This window comes from Eschrichtius robustus, chromosome 10, assembly GCF_028021215.1.
Source record: "Eschrichtius robustus isolate mEscRob2 chromosome 10, mEscRob2.pri, whole genome shotgun sequence".
NCBI lineage: Eukaryota > Metazoa > Chordata > Mammalia > Artiodactyla > Eschrichtiidae > Eschrichtius > Eschrichtius robustus.
The window spans coordinates 49,339,033-49,358,305 of NC_090833.1; the positions used below are offsets into that span (position 1 = coordinate 49,339,033).

The 19,273-nt window shown below is 34.5% G+C and overlaps 1 protein-coding gene across 3 annotated transcripts in view; it reads right to left on the reverse strand.

Annotated features, from left to right (window-relative positions):
• SMC5 (structural maintenance of chromosomes 5) overlaps positions 1-19,273 on the reverse strand; it is a 96,026-nt gene that overhangs the window by 40,274 nt on the left and 36,479 nt on the right. For all 3 annotated transcript variants that reach the window (XM_068552320.1, XM_068552319.1, XM_068552318.1), the window contains 3 exons: positions 18,466-18,537; positions 6,384-6,639; positions 4,394-4,548 (listed from right to left, as the gene is read on the reverse strand). In XM_068552320.1, the coding sequence (XP_068408421.1) occupies positions 4,394-4,548; positions 6,384-6,639; positions 18,466-18,537 (483 nt within the window). The remainder of the gene's footprint in view (positions 1-4,393; positions 4,549-6,383; positions 6,640-18,465; positions 18,538-19,273) is intronic.

Consider the following 19,273-nt stretch of genomic DNA (forward strand, 5'->3'; position numbering starts at 1 on the left):
CTGGTCAACTCACTGAAAACATTTGAAATAGGGTTAGATTGTAACCTGAGTATAAACATTTCTCATCTGTCCCCAAACTTTTAATATTTTTCTTCTTAATCTTTAAGAGGAATTCATGCTATACATGGCAAAAACTAATTAGTATAAAAATACAAAGGCCTAAATAAAACTTTATGAAACTAATGAAAAAACCTTGCTATGGATTAATTATAACTATGGGTGCTTTCAAGAGAAACCCTAGGTTTGTACTACTAGAGCATAAACTTAATTACTTAATCAAATTAGACATTTGATTAGACATTTAATTAGACATTTTTGCACTTGAGGCTCAGTGCTATGTAAGATACTAAGACAGTTCAAGATCTAGGGCTCTGGGATCAGACAGATGTCACTTCCATTCCTGTGTATGACCTTAATCAAGTACCACCTAATCTCTGAAAGCTTTAGTTACTTCATCCTAAAATAGGTAGAGTAAAACAGTCTATATCTCAAAGGACTAAATGTGGATTAAAAGAAATAATACAACAAAAAAAATCAGTAGACTGCTTGTCATAAATGTTGGTATTATTTTAAATTACAGAATATTGATCAGTATAGAAAGATGGGAAAACTAATAAACAAGCAAACAAATGAAAAAATCAAAGCCATATAAAATACCATCCCCCAGACATAAACACTACAGACATTAGATGTCTACTGTTTCACAATTTTTTTGGTAACAAGTTATTGGGTTGGCCAAAAAGTTCATTTAGTTTTTCCATAAGATGGCTCTAGCGCTTAGTTGTCTTTAACTTCGAAACAACTTTGTTAGACTATATTGTGACAGCTGTCATACCAGCATGTATTTTTTAAAAAAAATCAAAATTGGTGAATCTTTGTGTAGCCATTTTAATATTGAAGATGGAAGAAAAAAAGCAACATTTTCGGCATATTATGCTTTATTATTTTAAGAAAGGTAGAAACGCAACTGAAATGCCAAAAAGATTTGTGCAGCATATGGAGAAGGTGCTATGACTGATTGACTGTGTCAAAAGTGGTGTGCGAAGTTTCGTGCTGGAGATTTCTCGCTGGACAATGCTCCACAGTCGGGTAGACCAGTTGAAGTTGACAGCTATCAAATCGAGACATTAATTGAGAACTGACTTTATACCAAGCAAGAGATAGCCGACATACTCAAAGTATCCAAATCAAGTGTTGAAAATCATTTGCATCAGCTTGGTTATGTTAATTGCTTTGATGTTTGGGTTCCACTTAAGCGAAAAAAACCTTCTTGACCGTATTTCTGCATGTGATTCTCTACTTAAATGTGATGAAAACGTTCCATTTTTTTAAAAAATTGTGATGGGCCATGAAAAGTGGATACTGTACAATAATGTGGAACAGGAGACACTGTGGGGCAAGTGAAATGAACCACCACCAACCACACGAAAGGCCGGTCTTCATCCAAAGAAGGTGATGTTGTGTATATGGTGGGATTGGAAGGGAGTACTCTATTATGAGCTCCTTCCGGAAAACCAAATGATTAACTCCAACAAGTACTGCCCCCAATTCAACCAACTGAAAGCGGCACTTGACGAAAAGCGTCCGGAGTTAGTCAACAGAAAATGCATAATCTTCCATCAGGATAACGCAAGACGGCGTGCTTCTCTGATGACCAGGCAAAAATGCTTATTGCTTGGCTGGGAAGTTCTGATTCATCCGCCATATTCACCAGACATTGCACCTTTGGATTTCCATTTATTTCAGTCTTTACAAAATTCTCTTAATGGAAAAAATTTCAATTCCCTGGAAGACTGTAAAAGGCACCTAGAACAGTTCTTCGCTCAAAAAGATATAAAGTTTTGGGAAGACGGAATTATGAAGTCGCCTGAAAAGTGGCAGAAGGTAGTGGAACAAAAGGGTGAATACGTTGTTCAATAATGTTATTGGTGAAAATGAAAAATGTGTCTTTTATCTTTACTTAAAACCCAAAGGAGGGCTTCCCTGGTGGCGCAGTGGTTGAGAATCTGCCTGCCAATGCAGGGGACGCGAGTTCGAGCCCTGGTCTGGGAGGATCCCACATGCCGCAGAGCGACTGTGCCGGTGAGCCACAATTACTGAGCCTGCGCGTCTGGAGCCTGTGCTCCGCAACAAGAAGAGGCCGCGATAGTGAGAGGCCCGCGCACCGCGATGAAGAATGGCCCCCACTTGCCGCAAATGGAGAAAGCCCTCACACAGAAACGAAGACCCAACACAGCCATAAATAAATAAATAAATAAATAAATAAAATATTTAAAAAAAAAAAAAAAACCCAAAGGAACTTTTTGGCCAACCCAATACTTTGTTGTAAGGAATGGTACAAATGAAAAAAAAAATAAAGTGGGTGTTTGCGACAACTTACGGAAAGGGTAAAGTAACCCCAATTATCACCATAGGAAGTCATCTTTTTTTATAGTTATGGATAAGCCAGCATAGGACTTAGCTCTCATTATCACTCTCCCCCAGGGAGCATTTATCAGAGACATTCTGCCATATCAGATTCTGGGGCCCACATCTTGTAAAAGTTGGTTACACGGTCATCTAATTTTTTGATGAATTTCACCTGCTCGTTTAGGTAATGAGTCTCAGAGAAGTCACACAAGTAGGGGTCATTTTTGTCATTGGTCAGTTTGTGCATTTACAATAGTGACTGATTCACAATTTTTTCCAAGTGTAATACACACTCCATTGCATTCATTGTCTGGTTTCCTGATATCCTGAAGGAAGATTTGGCCACCTTGTTGGTTCTGAACCTTCATCAGCTTCTTAGCGAGCTCCTTCTCCTCATGAGATTGGTGAAGAGAATATCTGGCAAAGTTCTTCAGAGCCACGTCTTTACAAAGTAGTAAGACATAGACAGGTAGACATAGGAGGTGTAGCTTTCCAAGATGTTCTGGTGGTTGATGGCAGACTCCTGTTTCACAATTTTTAAAAATGAAATCTTTCTACATATCCTATCCTGTAATCTGTTTTATAAGTCATTAACATATCATAAATGTCCCTTTATATTAGTAAATACAGACCTATGGCAACATTTTAAAGGCCTATGGAGGTGGTACAACGCATTTCAACTAGATTTTGAAGGGTTAGGTAAGTGTATGGGCAGGATACAGTTGGAAGAAGGTGGTCGGAAAAGTAAAAGGTTGTTCCAGGAAGGGTAAAATAACAGAGTATCTCCCTTTATCTCAGACTCAAATGTAATTCAAAAAGTAAATATATGCCAGCTAGTAATCTGACTTGGTGATAGGCTACTATCAGGAAATCAAGTGACAAGAGGATGACAAATCAAATAAAGACTAGAAGTACTGTTTTGAGGTTAGCATTTTAATAAAAGTCTGTTGAAAAATTACACTTGCATTCTAATTTATAATACTAAGGGTCACAGTATTTCTTCTTTACTGAATTAATCAAAACAGTAATGTCTGCATCCAAAATAGGTATTCCCTTCTTGATCAAGCAAAAATATTCTAATAATTCATACCTGAGCAAGGAGAGAATACAGTATTATGCACACTAATTTTGCTAATATAATGCAAACTATATGAAATGATTTTGAATAAAGCATAATATAAACAGGAGTTACAGAATACAGAACTTTTCATGAATCCTACAAGGATCTACAGTGAATTCTTTCCAAAAAAAAAAAAAAAAATCATCTAGCAAAAATAATCCTTTTATTATTTTGGGGTTTTAAGTGTGTGTATGTGTGTGTATGTGTGCGTGTGCGTGTGTATAAAACATGTCATTAGCAAAGAATGTGGTTTTTACTTTTTCATTCCTTCTCATGGCCCAACTTACCATTTAAAATATTTTAGATGGAAATCCTCCTAGTAAATCCACACCCACATTTCATTAAACGATTTACTAAATACAGCTTGCCCTATTCTTGATGACTCATGATCATTAATAAGACTTATCAAATGTTTATAAGGTCAATAAATTGTTGGTTTCATTCTCAGAATCCTCAGAATGCTTTATTTTTGTAGCAGATGATTTTGTTGTCTATCCTGTCAGGTGTTCCATATCAACTGTATTTATTTATAGCAGTTTTCTACCCCTTTGGCAGCATTTAATATATTGCCTGTTGTAACCGAAGAATAGCAATTGCCAGAAGGAAAGCAGCTAACCAAGTTTACACATGATTCTTGGTCAATAAGTTGCCAGTTTCATACTTCTATCAAGAAAAAGTTCATAGGTTTATTATCAAGGACCCTTTAAAAAGCACATGTATGGATTCAGCAGCATACCAGATGTCACAAGTCTACTAATGGAAAAGCAGGGTGTTAATAAGACTAAGAATTCTTAAAACAACAAAACCTACAATGATTACAATAATAAAACTAACAGATACTACTAAGATGAACAAATTTCTTACCGTGAGCATTATGGGTTCACAGACTCTTTGCTTAAATTTGTCTCTGTTATTTCTCAGCCATAAAACAGCGTCATATGTATCACGGTATCTCTGTCTCAGCTTATCTTCCTTTTGATTCATAAGATTGTCAAAACGCACAATATGATCATCCACACCTAAAATTGGAAAATAAAGCATTATTCCTCTGAAAACTTTAATTAGCGAAATAATCTATTAATAACATAAAAGAATATCTTAGATCTAAAGGTTATAAACACCACTCAGCAAGTACCCAACACAGTGAAAAAGACCCACCCTGGACAAATCATTCTTAAATTTGTAAACACCTGGGATAAAAGATGATCTTTAAACTATCAAAAATAAATAGGTCACATACAAAATAATGAGAAAACACTAGATTTCCTATCAAAAGACAATGGCAATAGGCCTTCAGAATTCTGAAAGAAAAATTATTTTCAAGCTAGATTTTTATAAAATGAAAACGAAAAAAGGGGATAATGAAGTAAAGGTTTTTCAGGGATGCAAAGACTCAAATTAATTCCCAAATATCTCTTCTTAGGAGGTTATGTGAATATGTACTCTTACAGAACAAGGAAGTAATTTAAGAAAAATGAAGACACAGAATTCAGGAATAGCTTTTTATCCAACACAGAAAAGGTGTGAGACAAGTCCCAGGTAACAAGCCATACAGGAGACCTTGAGAACAATCAGTTTAGATGGGAGGAGGATGGAAGGTCTCAGAACTCAAGAGAATGCCTGATAATTTTTTTTCCCAATTTAAGGAAATGCTAAAGTAAATGGTGTTTCTAAAAAATGGTAAATTAAAATCCTAAAAAAAAATTATCAATGAACAGAAATTAGATCATAATGCACTACTCGGCTCTGCTGTGAACAAGTTTTATTGTTTTATTGTTGTAATAACATAAATAATACTTAATATTTCTAGCTATTAGAATTAACCCATAAACAGACCATATAAAACTTAATTATGGTTCTCAATAAAATATGTTTTCAGCCTTTAAACTATAAAACCCAGAGTACATATTAAAGAATTAAAGGGAGGAAAGTAAAAAGGAAGGCTAGGAGTACCAGTATTTTTAGCTTAGAAATGTGCATTCAAGCATTATCAACAAATGTTAAATGACAAAAAAAAGTAAGAATATTATTGGTAATAAATCAACATTAATAAATGTTAATGATTACTAATATTAATATAATAATCCCATTTGAGGAATTACCATAATAGGTAGGGGAGGTATCATGAGTTGAAATCCACATCTAAAGCAACAAAATATTAAAAGATGATATCTAAAGTTGATTAACCAAGCCATGGTGAAATAAAAATATGATTAAGATATATGAAAGACTATTAGAAAAAATTACTGAAATAGTTAAGAGTGCTTACTCTTGACAGTGGGTCTGGAAGTTGGAAAGGCACTGGGCTACCCTTCTTGTCTAGTGTTATTATTTTTTTTAAACCATACATGTAGCATTTTGCTAAACATATAAACAAATTTTTTTAATAACTGACCTTAGTCATATATACTGAGCAGACAGAATGTAAGATCTCCTCTAACTGAATAATGCTATAGATCTAGCCACATGGTCTACAGCAGAGAAAAAAAAAGATGAAATTGGACAGGCTTCAAGGAGCAAAGCTAATGGAAGGTTATGAAGGCTAGAATGAAGAGCGTAAATTTGACCTGAGAAATAACAGAAAAGTGAGTGACTGTAAAGAAAAGAAAATAAAGTAGTTTTAGATAATTAAATCAACTGCCATAATCTGACATAAGACAATGGTCTGCTCGTGGCAAATCATTACACAATAGATATAGGTAATTAAGACACTAAAATGGAAGAACTGAACTGAGCTTCCTCAACAAGCAGACATGAACACTTAGACACATGATCAGGGAAGAAGAAAGCCCATCAACAGAGACATATATCCATTTTATAAACATGTCTTCACTATAAGTTTAAAAAAACTTACTCTTCTTCTCCTTCTCTAGAGTTTCCCTCTCTCTATGCTTATCAATTATCTCGCCTTCACATAATGCCTTTTCATCTTGAACTCGTCTCAGATCATTTGTAATGGCATCAATTTGGGGTTGAAGGTTCTCACAGTTTTCTGTGGTCTTCAGTTCACTTTGCAAATCTTCTATCATTTTGCGGGTATTACTTATTCTCCTCTGTCGATCATGCTCTTCATTTTGTTTTACTGTTAAAGCCTGCTGAAGCGCCTCAATCTAATAAAACAAAAGCAGGTTAGCACTGGAGATTGTTTTTTCTCCTGGTTTATTAGGCTTTTATAGTAAAACAGTTTTAAAAATGCAAACAATCTAAGAACATGGGTTTTTTCCTCATTAAAAGGTATCCTATTAGAATTAAACTGTTACTCCTACCAGACTACCTGTCTCTTTATTTGTTCAGCAATACATTCCAAGTACCTAGAGCAGTGGTTAGCATATAGTTAGCATTCAGTAAATATTTGCTAAATAAACAAAATATTTATAAAGCCAATCAGTAGATTTCTAAATATTTATAGGAAGATTTCACATACTATACATCATAAAACTGAAAACAGTCACATGGTATACCACAGACTTTCAATAAAGCAGCAATAGAAATGATGATGAAGATTATGTCACTCTACTAATTTAAAACCACAATAAACTATTTTCTTTCAATTAAATTATTTTCTACTAGCACTTCAAATTAGTATTTTAAGATTTTAATCCTCAATCTGTATGTTTATATTCAGGGTAAATCATTAAAAAAAAACCAGATCATGCAACTTGCCAGTGGAATTTTTATCAAAACCATACATGGTCTACCTAAAACAGAGTTATGATTTTCTTCAAGACACAGATGCATACACCCAATTTATTTTTTGCAAAAATAGAATTTTGTGTTAAATGAGATAAGGTTAACGTATCACATAATTTGCTTATTAGTAACCTTTCTTTCCAAGTCAAATTTACTCCCTCTTCCTCCCCATTATAAATGTATATTTACAACACATCCATTATAGAAAATATAGAAACTTAAAACAAATAAAAAACACCTAAAATCTTAAGGTCCTTAAACATTTACATTTTAATGCCAGCCTATATCCATCAATAGAGCATATACGTTTTAGCAAATGGCATCACTAAAAATTTATTGAGAGCAGTTTCTCATTACCTCCATGTCCTTGCAAAACAAAAATTTAATACCTGCATAATGTTCTTTTATATGGATATACCACATTTTATCCCATTCCCTACTGTTGGAAATTTGGGTTGTAATCAATTTTCTTTTCTAAAAGTTTAGCTTTGACAGTATCAAGATAATGAACTGAATACATGCCAAAATCCCCTCTCCTATAACAAACATGCAGAAGTGAAAGATAAAATATTATGTTTGAAAAAATTAAGATTGTGTGTGTGTGTGTGTGTGTGTGTGTGTGACTGAAAATTAACAATGTTCAATGGGCCCAGAAGAAGGAAGCAGACAAGAAGCCACAGTGTTCAGCCAGGAAACCCATGAAGTCCAAGGCTTTTAGAAGAATAAACTGGCATGTCATGGGAGACAGAGAGAGAATTAAGAATCACCAAACACATGAGGAAGTCCAAGTCCATAAAAAAGGGACAAGAAATTTAACAAATATAACCTCTACAATCCCAGCAGAATAGAGACCACCAAGCTACCAAAAATCACTGGGCTGCTGAAGAAATTTTATACCAAGAGGTCTTTGTCTGATGTTGACCTGAAAAACTGAAAAGCAGCTTGATGGTCCCATGTCCTTCTAGCTAAATTTTCTGAGTTCTAACTTTAACTCATTTGCCACCTTCATCCAAGAAACTACCGTAACTAACTAATTCCATCACACCCATGTTTAGCTCAGGCACAGTAAGTCCAAGCCTCCTGGATCATGCATGTTCGCTAGGATACCATCCCCATTACTGCTCTCTATCTTCAATTTCTCTGAATGTTCTCTCTTCTTGTTCTACCTAAAACTTGGCTATTGGAAGATACTTCTCCCTAGAGACCTTTCAAATGGTGACCTTTTCCTGCCATAATTCTTCAGAGCACTTCAGGACTCAGAAGTGGGGAGGGTATCCTCATCAATCTCCGCTGTACTACTTCCTCCGTTAATTGAGCCTCACTTCAGATCTTTGAAGATCATATGATCAGACTTTACCACCCATTACCTTTGCTATGTTAACTACCCTCCTCAAAGTCTTTCCTCACCCTCTTCATTCATTGATGCCTTTAGCACCTGACTCACTGTCTTTCTCTCCATCATTATGCTGGCCATAATGGAACTCCAACATACATACAGAAAACCAGTCTAACTCTTTGGCCTCTGTGTTCCTTGACTTCTTCAACTGTCTTTTCCTAAACACCACCTCAGCCACCTTCTCCTACAGTTATGTTAGATTATATCTATAGTTATATCTCTGACTAGATCATGTAGATCACCAAAAATCATACCACCTCTGAAAACTATTTCCACAATCCTCCTCTTTGATCACCATCTCCTTTCCTTACATTTTACTTACTATGGTCTTCCTACTGCAACTATCCTTTGACTGCATAGGGTCCTGTAATCCACTGACCCTACTACCTTTTCACAATCCACCATCCCCCTCATTTCTTTCCTTAACTGGCTGAGGTTCCACAACTCTAGAATCACTCCCTTGCAAAAGCCTCTTGACCCTCCACCATTCCTATGTCACATTAGCAAGGAAAAAGCTTAGTCCTTATTAAACCTAAATATATACTTTCTATTTATCTGTATCTAAACAACTGAACTAATAGGAGAAACTCTTGAAAACAGGTCTTACTTCAAATTTATGGCCACAAAACTTAAACAGGCACTCAGAACTCTCAGAAAAACCTACTACATTTTTCTAATAAATGTATGCTCTCATTCTGAGATGAATTCACATCTTTTCCTCCTTCCTCAATCTTATATTGCTAAAGGCTCTCTACTCACCCAGCTAATGACCCTGTCTCATATTTCATTAACAGCAGTGTTAAAATCAGAGTACTCTGATCAGAGTACTTTTCCTCCTTTCAAAACCATCAACCTACCTCCATCTGTACTCACTCTGCTTTATCTTATACAATGTAAGGAGAGTTCTTGTAGCTACCTAAATCTACCCCTCCAGGGCTACTCCAAGCAGTGTTTCTCAAATTATTTATGGTGAAGAATCATTAAAATAATTCTAAGTAATCACAAGTCAACTTTTATCAATTACAACTACAAAAAATTGCTAATAATCATTTTGGTCAATTAGCAATAATCAATTGCTAATAAAACAGTTTGGCAATTCCTTCAAAAGTTATATGTACACCTATGATAGTCACTTCTAGGAAATTATCCAAAAGAAATGAGAGCATATGTTATATTACATAAGAACCTGTACAAGAATACTCACGGCATTTTTTGGTAATAGCCCTAAACCAGAAACAACCTAAACGTCCATCAACAGATGAATGGATAAACAAATTGTGACCTCAAGAAAAGTGGAAAAAAAAAAATCAAAGTGAACAGAGATAAAAATACAACATATCCAAATTTGCAGGACACAGGTAAAGCAGTGATGAGAGGAAAACTTATAGCATTAAGTGCATACACACAAGAAAAGAGGAAAAGTCTCAAATCAATAATCTGAGCAGAACCTGGAAAAAGAGCAAAACAAACCCACATCAAGCAGAAGAAAGGAAGTAATAAAAATATGAATGACCTTAATGAAATTAGAAAAATAACAGAGAAAAGCCAATGAAGCAAAGAGCTGGTTCTTTGTAAAAAACAATAAAATTAACACACCTCTAGCAAGAATGATCCCCACCCTCATATCCCACCAAAAAAAAAAAAAAAAAAAGACAAAGTAGACACAAATTACCAACATCAGGAATGAAACAGGGTTAACAGTATCACTATAGAACCTACTGACATCCAAAGGATAATAAGAGAATTTATGCACACATAAATTTAACAATTTAGACAAAATGGACCAATTCCTTAAAAAACCCACTAATTACCACAATTCAACCAATATGAAATAGATTATTTGAATTGCCCTGTAACTATTAAGTAAATTGAATTCATAATTTCAAAACTCCAAAAACAAATCTCCAGACCCTGATAGTGTTATTTGAGAATTATTCAGAATATATAAAGAAGAATTAACACAAATTCTACACAATCTCTTCCAAAACTGAGAATAGGAGAGAACACTTCCCAGTTCATTTTAAAAAGCTACTTATTATCTTGATACCAAAAGCAGACAAGTATGAAAAGAAAACCACAGAATATCACTTCTGAAGATAGACACAAAAATCCTTTAAATGTTCGCTAACAGAATTCAACAATATGGAAAAGGAGTTATAAACTTATACACCATAACCAGGCAGAGTTTATTTCAGAAGTGCAAGGTTGATCTGATATTCAAAAATAAATGTAATCCATCATTTTAACAAGCTAAAAATGAACATGTGCATGATCATATCAATAGATATGGAGAAAAAGCATCTGACAAAATCCAACACTCACTCATGATATTCTCAGAAACACAGGAATAGAGCAGAACTTCCTGAACTTCCTCATCTATAAAAAACCCTACAGCTAACATTATACTCAATAGTGAAAAAATGAATGCTTTCCTCCTAAGACCAGGAACAAGGCAAGGATGTCCACTCTAACCATTCTTATTCAACACAGTGCTGGAACTTCTAGCCAGTGCAATAGGCAAGAAAGGAAATAAAGGGCATAAAAATCAGAATGGGAGAAATAAAGCTGTCTCCATTTGTAGATGACATGACTGCTTATAAAGAAACACCCCAAGTAAACCATTAAAAAAATAAGGAACAGAGAAAAAGAAAAATCAAAAGAAAAACTTGGGTATAATCCAACAAAACATAGAGAACTTATATGCTGAAAACTACAAAATGTTGATGGAAAAAAATCAAAGATCTAAATAAATGGAGACATACCGTGTTCATAGTTTGGAAGGTTCAACATAGTAAAGATTTCAATTCTCCCCAAATTGACATACGTTTAATGCAAGTCCCATTAAAATCCTAGCAACATTTTTCTGTAGATATAGAAGAGATTTTTTTGGCTGTCAACAGGAATGGCAAAGGAACTCTGAAAATCCTCTCCTCCAGAAAAGTAATGAAAACATTGACAAAAATTATCAAAATTAACTCTTTCAGAACTCTGGAATTTAACCAAAGGCTTTTCAACAAGCCGGAGGGCATTTACTCAAGAAAAATGCTCGAATCTTGGTAAAAACAACAAGCTTTGTGGTGTTTTGAACTTGCCCTATTCCTATTCCCCTCTCCTCAGTTCCTTGGCAGCCTTGAAAACCAACAGCCCACAGTCATAGTGAAATCAGCAGCCTAGGAGCTATGGGAGAGATCACAAAGTTAGAGAACTTTCACATTCTCAGTCTCAGAGAACTATCGTTATCTGATCTGTCTGGCAGTTTCCAGGAAAACCTTACTTGCAAGCCTTGTCTTCATTTGACCTGACTCCATAGCTTGCACACTGCAAAAGACCCTTTTCCTTGGAGGAAGCTGCCAAAAACAATCAGTGGCAATTGGTTAACAACAGAGCTGCCTGGTGTGAGATAAGTGTGGCAAACAATAAGCTAACCAAAAAATTTAAAAAGAAAAAGCTGGAGAATACGATGCCCATAGGAAGTTTTGGTAGCTCCTGGGAATCTAGAAGGCCATATGCATGCTTGAGTTCGGACTGTGCATGGCCAAGGCTGTATGCATGCCCTAGAAAGACCTGAGGAGGCCCTTATCTCTCACAACATTCTGTGCAAACAGGAAGTGAAAGCTGAAACAGAGTTGTAAACTAGCACTGGAAGTTAACCAAAGCTTTCAACAATTCAGGGAGTATTTGAGGACAGAATCTTGGTGGAAAGTGAAAACAATGCCTGGCTGAGTGTTGAAGGTGTGAACCAACATGCATTCAGAGACCCTCAACAAAGACTGGGAGACATACTAGATTGGGAGACATTATAGTCATTTGAGAAAATGCCTATCCAATAATTAGCTGACCACTAACTAACTGAGCAGAGACTTTAGTAGTCACGTATGACAAAGAAAACAGAATTCACAGAGTTAGGAAAGTAATTAAAAAAAAAAAAACAGCAACAACATCATCAGCAAACAAAAATAACACAAGCCTGGGTGAAAGGAGGACAACTGATTTCAGAGTTGCCACATCCTGCTATTTAAACTTTACAGTTTCAACAAAAAATTAAAACACAGTCAACAAAACAAGAAAGTATAACCCATACACAGGAAAAAAAGCAGTCAACAAAAAATGTCCCTGAGGAAGCTCAGAAATAGTTACAAAATAATGACTTTAAGACAGCTATTTTAAATATGTTCAATGAACTAAAGGAAAACATGTCTAAGGAAAAGAAAGTAAGAGAACAATGTCTTATTGAATAGAGAATATCAATAGAGAGAGAAATTATAAAAAAAGAGTCAAGTAGAAATTCTCAGTTGAAAAGTTCAGTAACTGAAATAAAAGATTCACTAGTGGAGCTCAATGGCAGATTTGAACATGCAAAGCAAAGATTAAGTGAGCTTGAAGATAGCTCAATTGAAAGTATTCAGTCTGAGGAACAGAAAAAAAGAAAAAGAAAAAGAAATAGAATGTAGGACACCATTAAATATATCAAAATATGTGTAATAGGAGTCTCAGAAGGAGAGAAGAAAAAGAAAGAAGCAGGAAGAATATCTGAAGAATAATGACCCTAAGCTTCCCAATTGTGATGAAAAACATTAATCTACACATCCAAGAAGCTCCATTAATTCCAAGCAGGATAAACCAAAGGTGACTCACATCTAGAAATTTCATAGTTTACTGCTGAAAGAAAAGGAGAGAATTTTGAAAGCAAGAAAAAAGTAACTCATCATGTACAAGGGATCCTCAATAAGATTAACAGCTGATTCCTCATCAAAAACCATGGAGGTCAGAAGGCAGTGGGATGTTATATTCAAAGTACTGAAAGAAAACCAAGAATTCTATACCCAGCAAAACTATCCCTCCGAAACAAAGAAAAACTTAACACATTCCCAGATAAACAAATATTGGTAGAATTCATCATTAGCAGACCTGCCCTACAAGAAATACTAATGCAAGTCTTTCAGAATGAAATGAAAGGACACTAGACAGTAACTTGAATCTACACAAAGAAATAAAGAGCACCAGTAAAGGTAACTACATATGTAAATAAGAGATAGTAAAAATGTATCTGTTGTTTGTAACTCTTCTTTTCTCCTATCTGATATAAAAGACAACTGTTGTGGTATAATAAAAAATATATACTTGGTCTTTGTCCCCAGTTCCTGACTCAGAGGTCTTAAAAACCTTAGAATTTCCTGAGTGACAGAAGTGTCTTTTGTTATTCACACTAAGCCCCTTTTGCAGATACCTGATTTTATGCTAATAAGATGACTCTTGGCAGGGCCCCTACACAGCTTCAGAATAGAGACTGATTGCCAGAAGAACAAACCACATGATTAAGGGGTTGGAACTTTCAGCCTCACCCCCTGCCCTCAAGGAGTAGAGAGAGGCTGCAGATTGACCTCACTCACCAACAGCCAATAATTTTAATCAGTCATATCCAGGTAATGAAACTCAATAAAACTCTTGAACAACATGGTTATGGAGCTTCTGGGTTAGTGAACATGTCCATATGGTGGGAAGGTGGTGCACCCAGAAAGGGATTAGAAGCTCTGCACTACTATAACCCCCCATACCCTTGTGCTATGCACCTCTTTCATTTGGCTGTTCCTGAGTTGTATCCTTTATGGTAAACTGGTAATTGTTAAGCATAACATTTTCCTGAGTTCTGTGAGTCGTTCTAGCAAATACTGAACCTGATGTTGGCGGTGGAGGGGGGTTGTGGGAATCCCTGAATTTGTAGTGAAGTCAGAGAGAAGAGTAGGAAATCTGAGGTCTGGGGAATTGAGACTGGCATGTAAAGCCAGGACTGTCTTGTGAGACTGAGCCATGAAATTGTAGAATCTGCTTTAATTCCAAGTAGTTAGTATCAGAACTGAAATGAACTATAGGACACAAAGTTGGCGTCAGAGAATCACACAATTATTGCCACAAAAATGAAACTATATAAAGAGATAATTATAAAACTACGTTGATAGGCTTATAATGATTAAAAATGTAACTGGTATGACAATAACACAAAGGAAGGAGAAGGGAATGGAGCTATATGGGAGCAAAGTTTGTATACTACTCAAGTTCATATTAATATGAAATAGATTATCATAAATTAAGATGTTATTTGTAATTCTAAAGGCAGCCACTAAGAAAATAGCTCAAAAAATACACAGCAAAAGAACAAGGGAATTAAAATGGTACAATAGAAAATATTTAACACAAGAGTAGCCCCTGCTCGCTGCAATTAGAGAAAGCCTACACACAGCAACGAACACCCAACACAGCCAAAAATAAATAAATGTACAAATAAATAGAATATATGAAATACTGTTTCTCTATGGCTTAAAAACTTCCAAAGCCTTCTTATAGTTTCTCACTGCATTTACAATCAAATTCAAATTGCTTTCTTTTTTCTTCAAGGGTCTACCTAACATAGTCTCTGCCTACCTCTCATATCTGCTACTTTTCAGGAACAATACACTTGTCCCCTGGTATCCTCAGAGGATTAGTTCCAGCACCTCTCCATTCCCCCCACCCTCTACAGCTACCAATATCCACAGATGCTCAAGTCTCTTACATAAAATGGCATAGTATTTGCATACAACCTACACGCATCATTATGGGATGCAAAGGTACATCATTATTGTAGTTTTAAAGCTGTACATAAGACATACTTTGTTTTTACTGTATGCTTTTACGGAGTGATCTATTCCCCATCCCAAAGCAAACATAAACAAAATTAGATTAAATGTAAAAAATTTTTTAAAAATCATCTCTAGTATAATGTAAATGCTATGTAAAAAGTTGCTGGTGTATAACAAATTCAAGTTTTGCTTTTTGGAACTTTCTGGAATATTTTTTTTTCCCAAATATTTTTGCTCAGTGGTTGGTTGAATCCACGAATGCAAAATCCATGGACATGGAGGGCCAACTATATTAGACCCAGGAAGACACTGAGGCAGACTGTCAAAGTGCTAAGGAAAAAGAAATTTGTAATTTAGAATCCAATATCCAGCCATATTAATATTCCATAGTAACTGCAAAAAAGATAGTTTGCAACATACAGGGACTCAGAAAGTTTATCACCCAAAGAACGTCTCTAAAACACCTACAGAAGATAGCCAGTAAGAAAAAAACCCCCCAAATTCCTACCTCTTCAAAAGAAAGAATCATAAGAAGTGTGATATAAGCAGTAACATGATCAAATAAGTCAATAAATATATTATTAAGTCTAAATAAATACAGATAGTAGAAAATAACATCTTAAAAAACTGACAAGTAAAATTTCTGATGACACTGGCATGAAGTGGAGAAAAAAAGAAATAAAAGCCTGCTAAGATTCTGATCTTAATTAAATAGAATGAAAATACTGATTAACTTTTTTTATTAAGAAAAATATGTTATTTAAACTTTAAGAGTAATCAGTAGAATAGGCTTAGAATATATAACTTTAGGGAAAAAAAATGGAATAAGAAAACCTTAATCAACAGCAGCAGAAAGTAGAAAGGGCAATAGGAAGAATCAAACAAAAAGCATAGGAAGTAGAAAACAATGGTAAATGTGAACTGGTTAAACTCCTTTACTGTATGAAAAAGTGTCTCTCACACCAAATTGAAAAAATTACAAAGCAAAACCCAGCATATGTTATTTTAAGCAGATAAAATAAAAACATGATGCAGAAAGAACAAACAATAAAGCTTTAAAATCTAGAAAGCAAGAACTAATACAATTACAAGGAAATATAGACAAATCTACATTCACAGAAGAAGGTATTGATACTTTAAAATGGATGTCAGGTTGGTAAGAAAAAGAAATAAGTAGAACATTTGCATAATTATAGTAAGCCTGATATATATATAGCTATATATCTATATTTACATGTATAAAAAACCACCCCTAAAGACAGAATACATTCTTTTTGAATATATGAAGAATACCTACAAAACCAAATATAAAAGTCCAAGAGAGGTTTCCAAAAATTCTAAAATAAAGTCATAAAGGCCACATTTATTAACCATAAAGCAATATAACTGGAACTACACATTTTTTAAAAAGCTTAAAAATTCCATATCCATGTAAATTGAAACAGTAAGAACTCCTATGTAAGCTTAAACAAAAACATTTAAATGAGAATTATAAAATCTTAAACAGAAAAACAGTACATATCACACATATGAGATGTATAACCAAATGATAACCAGAAAAAAAATTTATACCCTAAAATGTATTAAAAATTAAGAAAGGCTAAAAATTCAAGAACTTACAAAAGTGACAAACTGGCAATTATGATAAGGGAAAAAAAGAAAACATTGGTTTTAGGAGTACTAAACTACTTAAAAGGTTGGCATAACACTAAAAAAAAACCAGTTAAGGATGGAATAAAATAAAATTTTAGGTCAATCTCAGATGGTGCAAAACAATCCTAAAAACAAGATTTTCTATTTGAATCCAGGAACGTATTAAAATACCAAGTAAGATTTATGACAAAATGCAAGGATGGTTCAATGTTAGACAACCTATCAACTTAGTATTCCCGTTTGGGGTTTTAAAGGTGAATCTTTGTGCCTTTTTCCTTCTAAACTCTAACTAAATAACAGAAATGGAACAAAAAGGGCTCAATCTCACAAGGACAAAAGGAGTAAGGGAGGAGACATCAATAACTGGAGAGTTCAATAAATATTCAGAAGAGTAAAGGTAGTAGAGGGACAACTAATTTAGCAGCCTATTATAGGAACCACAGTGTAAAGGGTGAGTGAAAGAGAAAGAAACAAGAAAAGAACTGACTCTTCTTAAAAAAAAAATATCCTGGAGACTCTTAGAACTAGGAAATTTCAAGTATAAAGACATTACATATTAAGTAAGATTTTTATGGAAAATGTTATTTTATACTGGGGAAAGTAGAGTGCGGCACTGGGAGCTACTTCTCAGTTCTGCAAGTCGTTTAATTTTGTGGAGTCTCTATTTCTCCACCAGCTATTTGTATACAATGGTGACTGCCCTGTACATACTTTAGAGGGATTTAGAGAAAGGAGATTTTGCTATAAATACATTATTGTTGAGCCTTCCAAGGTAAATTAAAAAAAAAAAAAAAAGAGAGAGACACACACACACCCCACATAGAGAATTACCCCTACCAACCCTACACTAGCCTCCTACCCCAATGCCTTCACACCACCTCTATGCACACACCTTGAGCACTAATGCTAGCAAGCAAGCTTCTGTCATGAAAATGTGAGGTTTATTCTCTGGAGAAGTTAAATGAAAGAGGATTGGAACTTGAAGATAAAGGCATAGGAAAAGGGGTGAGGCTGAAAACTGAGAGATTAACGTCATGCTTTAAACACCAGGAATGCTTCAAGACATGCATCTATCCCTAAGAAAGGTAATTCAAACTTTAGTTTCTGAATGGTCCTGGAGAACAGAACTCCAGATACATTTGGGGATCCGTTAGCTAAAAAGCCCACTTTCTTGCCCAATTATCCTAAAATAATTTTGTCATCAAGTCCCATCCATGCACAATGAATTTATAATCAGCTTTTTAAATACCCAACTCTTAATATAAACAAACAACAGAATAAATCCCTTATAATTTAATTTCTGCTATTAAGATAACTAAATCCAATTTTACCATCACCCTATTAAATACATATCTATTGCACCCTATAATGCATACCTATGAGTAGTTTAGAGCCATTTTCCCCATTTATCCTCTGTGCAAGTGCTATACTTCCAAAGCTTAGTTCCCCTCACAGATTAAGAAATAGAGAATGAGGAGGATCTCAGACAATTCCCAAACAAGAAGGTGTCTCATAATCTACACCTGAACACAAAAGTTAGGGCAAATTAACATAACAAAAATTTCAATACAAGATCTTACATGTTTATCTTTCCTTTCTATAACATCTTGCTTTTGTTTGCATTTTTGAGATGTCTCCTTAATATCTGTTGCCTGTAAGATTGAACCAGAAGAGGGGAAGTTAGTTAAAAATTCAAGCAAGGCAATTATGTGACCCCACTCATCCAAATATTAAGTTGCTATGTAAGTTTACCCACAATGATTTTCCATGATTTCTTTCAAACTAAATTCATAATTATCACCCAAAATACCAACAATTATTTGAAAATCTATGAAAGGTTATTCATATAGATATTACAAATAGCTGCAGCAATATGCATACATATGTTTCTGTATCTCTTCACATTTATTTCCTCATGTTATTTTATCCTAGAAACGATTATATAGAATTGCAGGGTCCATTCTCAAAACAATATCTGACTCCAAAATCTCACCTAAACGTTAAAAGCCATGATCACAAAAAATTTAAATTTACATTTTCAAAATATAGGGAAAATTCCATATGCCATTATATTATTTATTCCAAGAAACATCAGGATTTTTATATTACATTCCTCCAAATGGGTATATAGTTACAAAGCATGTATAATAAATTCACAAAAGGAGTTAAATGTTTCTAGGAATACTACTCTGATCCTCCTGTTATTAAAAACAATCACATTTCATTTTTCTCTTTTTATATCTTGGAATTTCTATAGAGTAGCAAGCTCCTATAAGGTAGCAAGTGATGATTAGGACCTTGAAAGACCTGTGGTAGTAGAATTCCTAGTAAAAGAACTTAAGGAACTAAAGTTAACAAGTAAATCTACAAAACATCTTAAAAGACCTG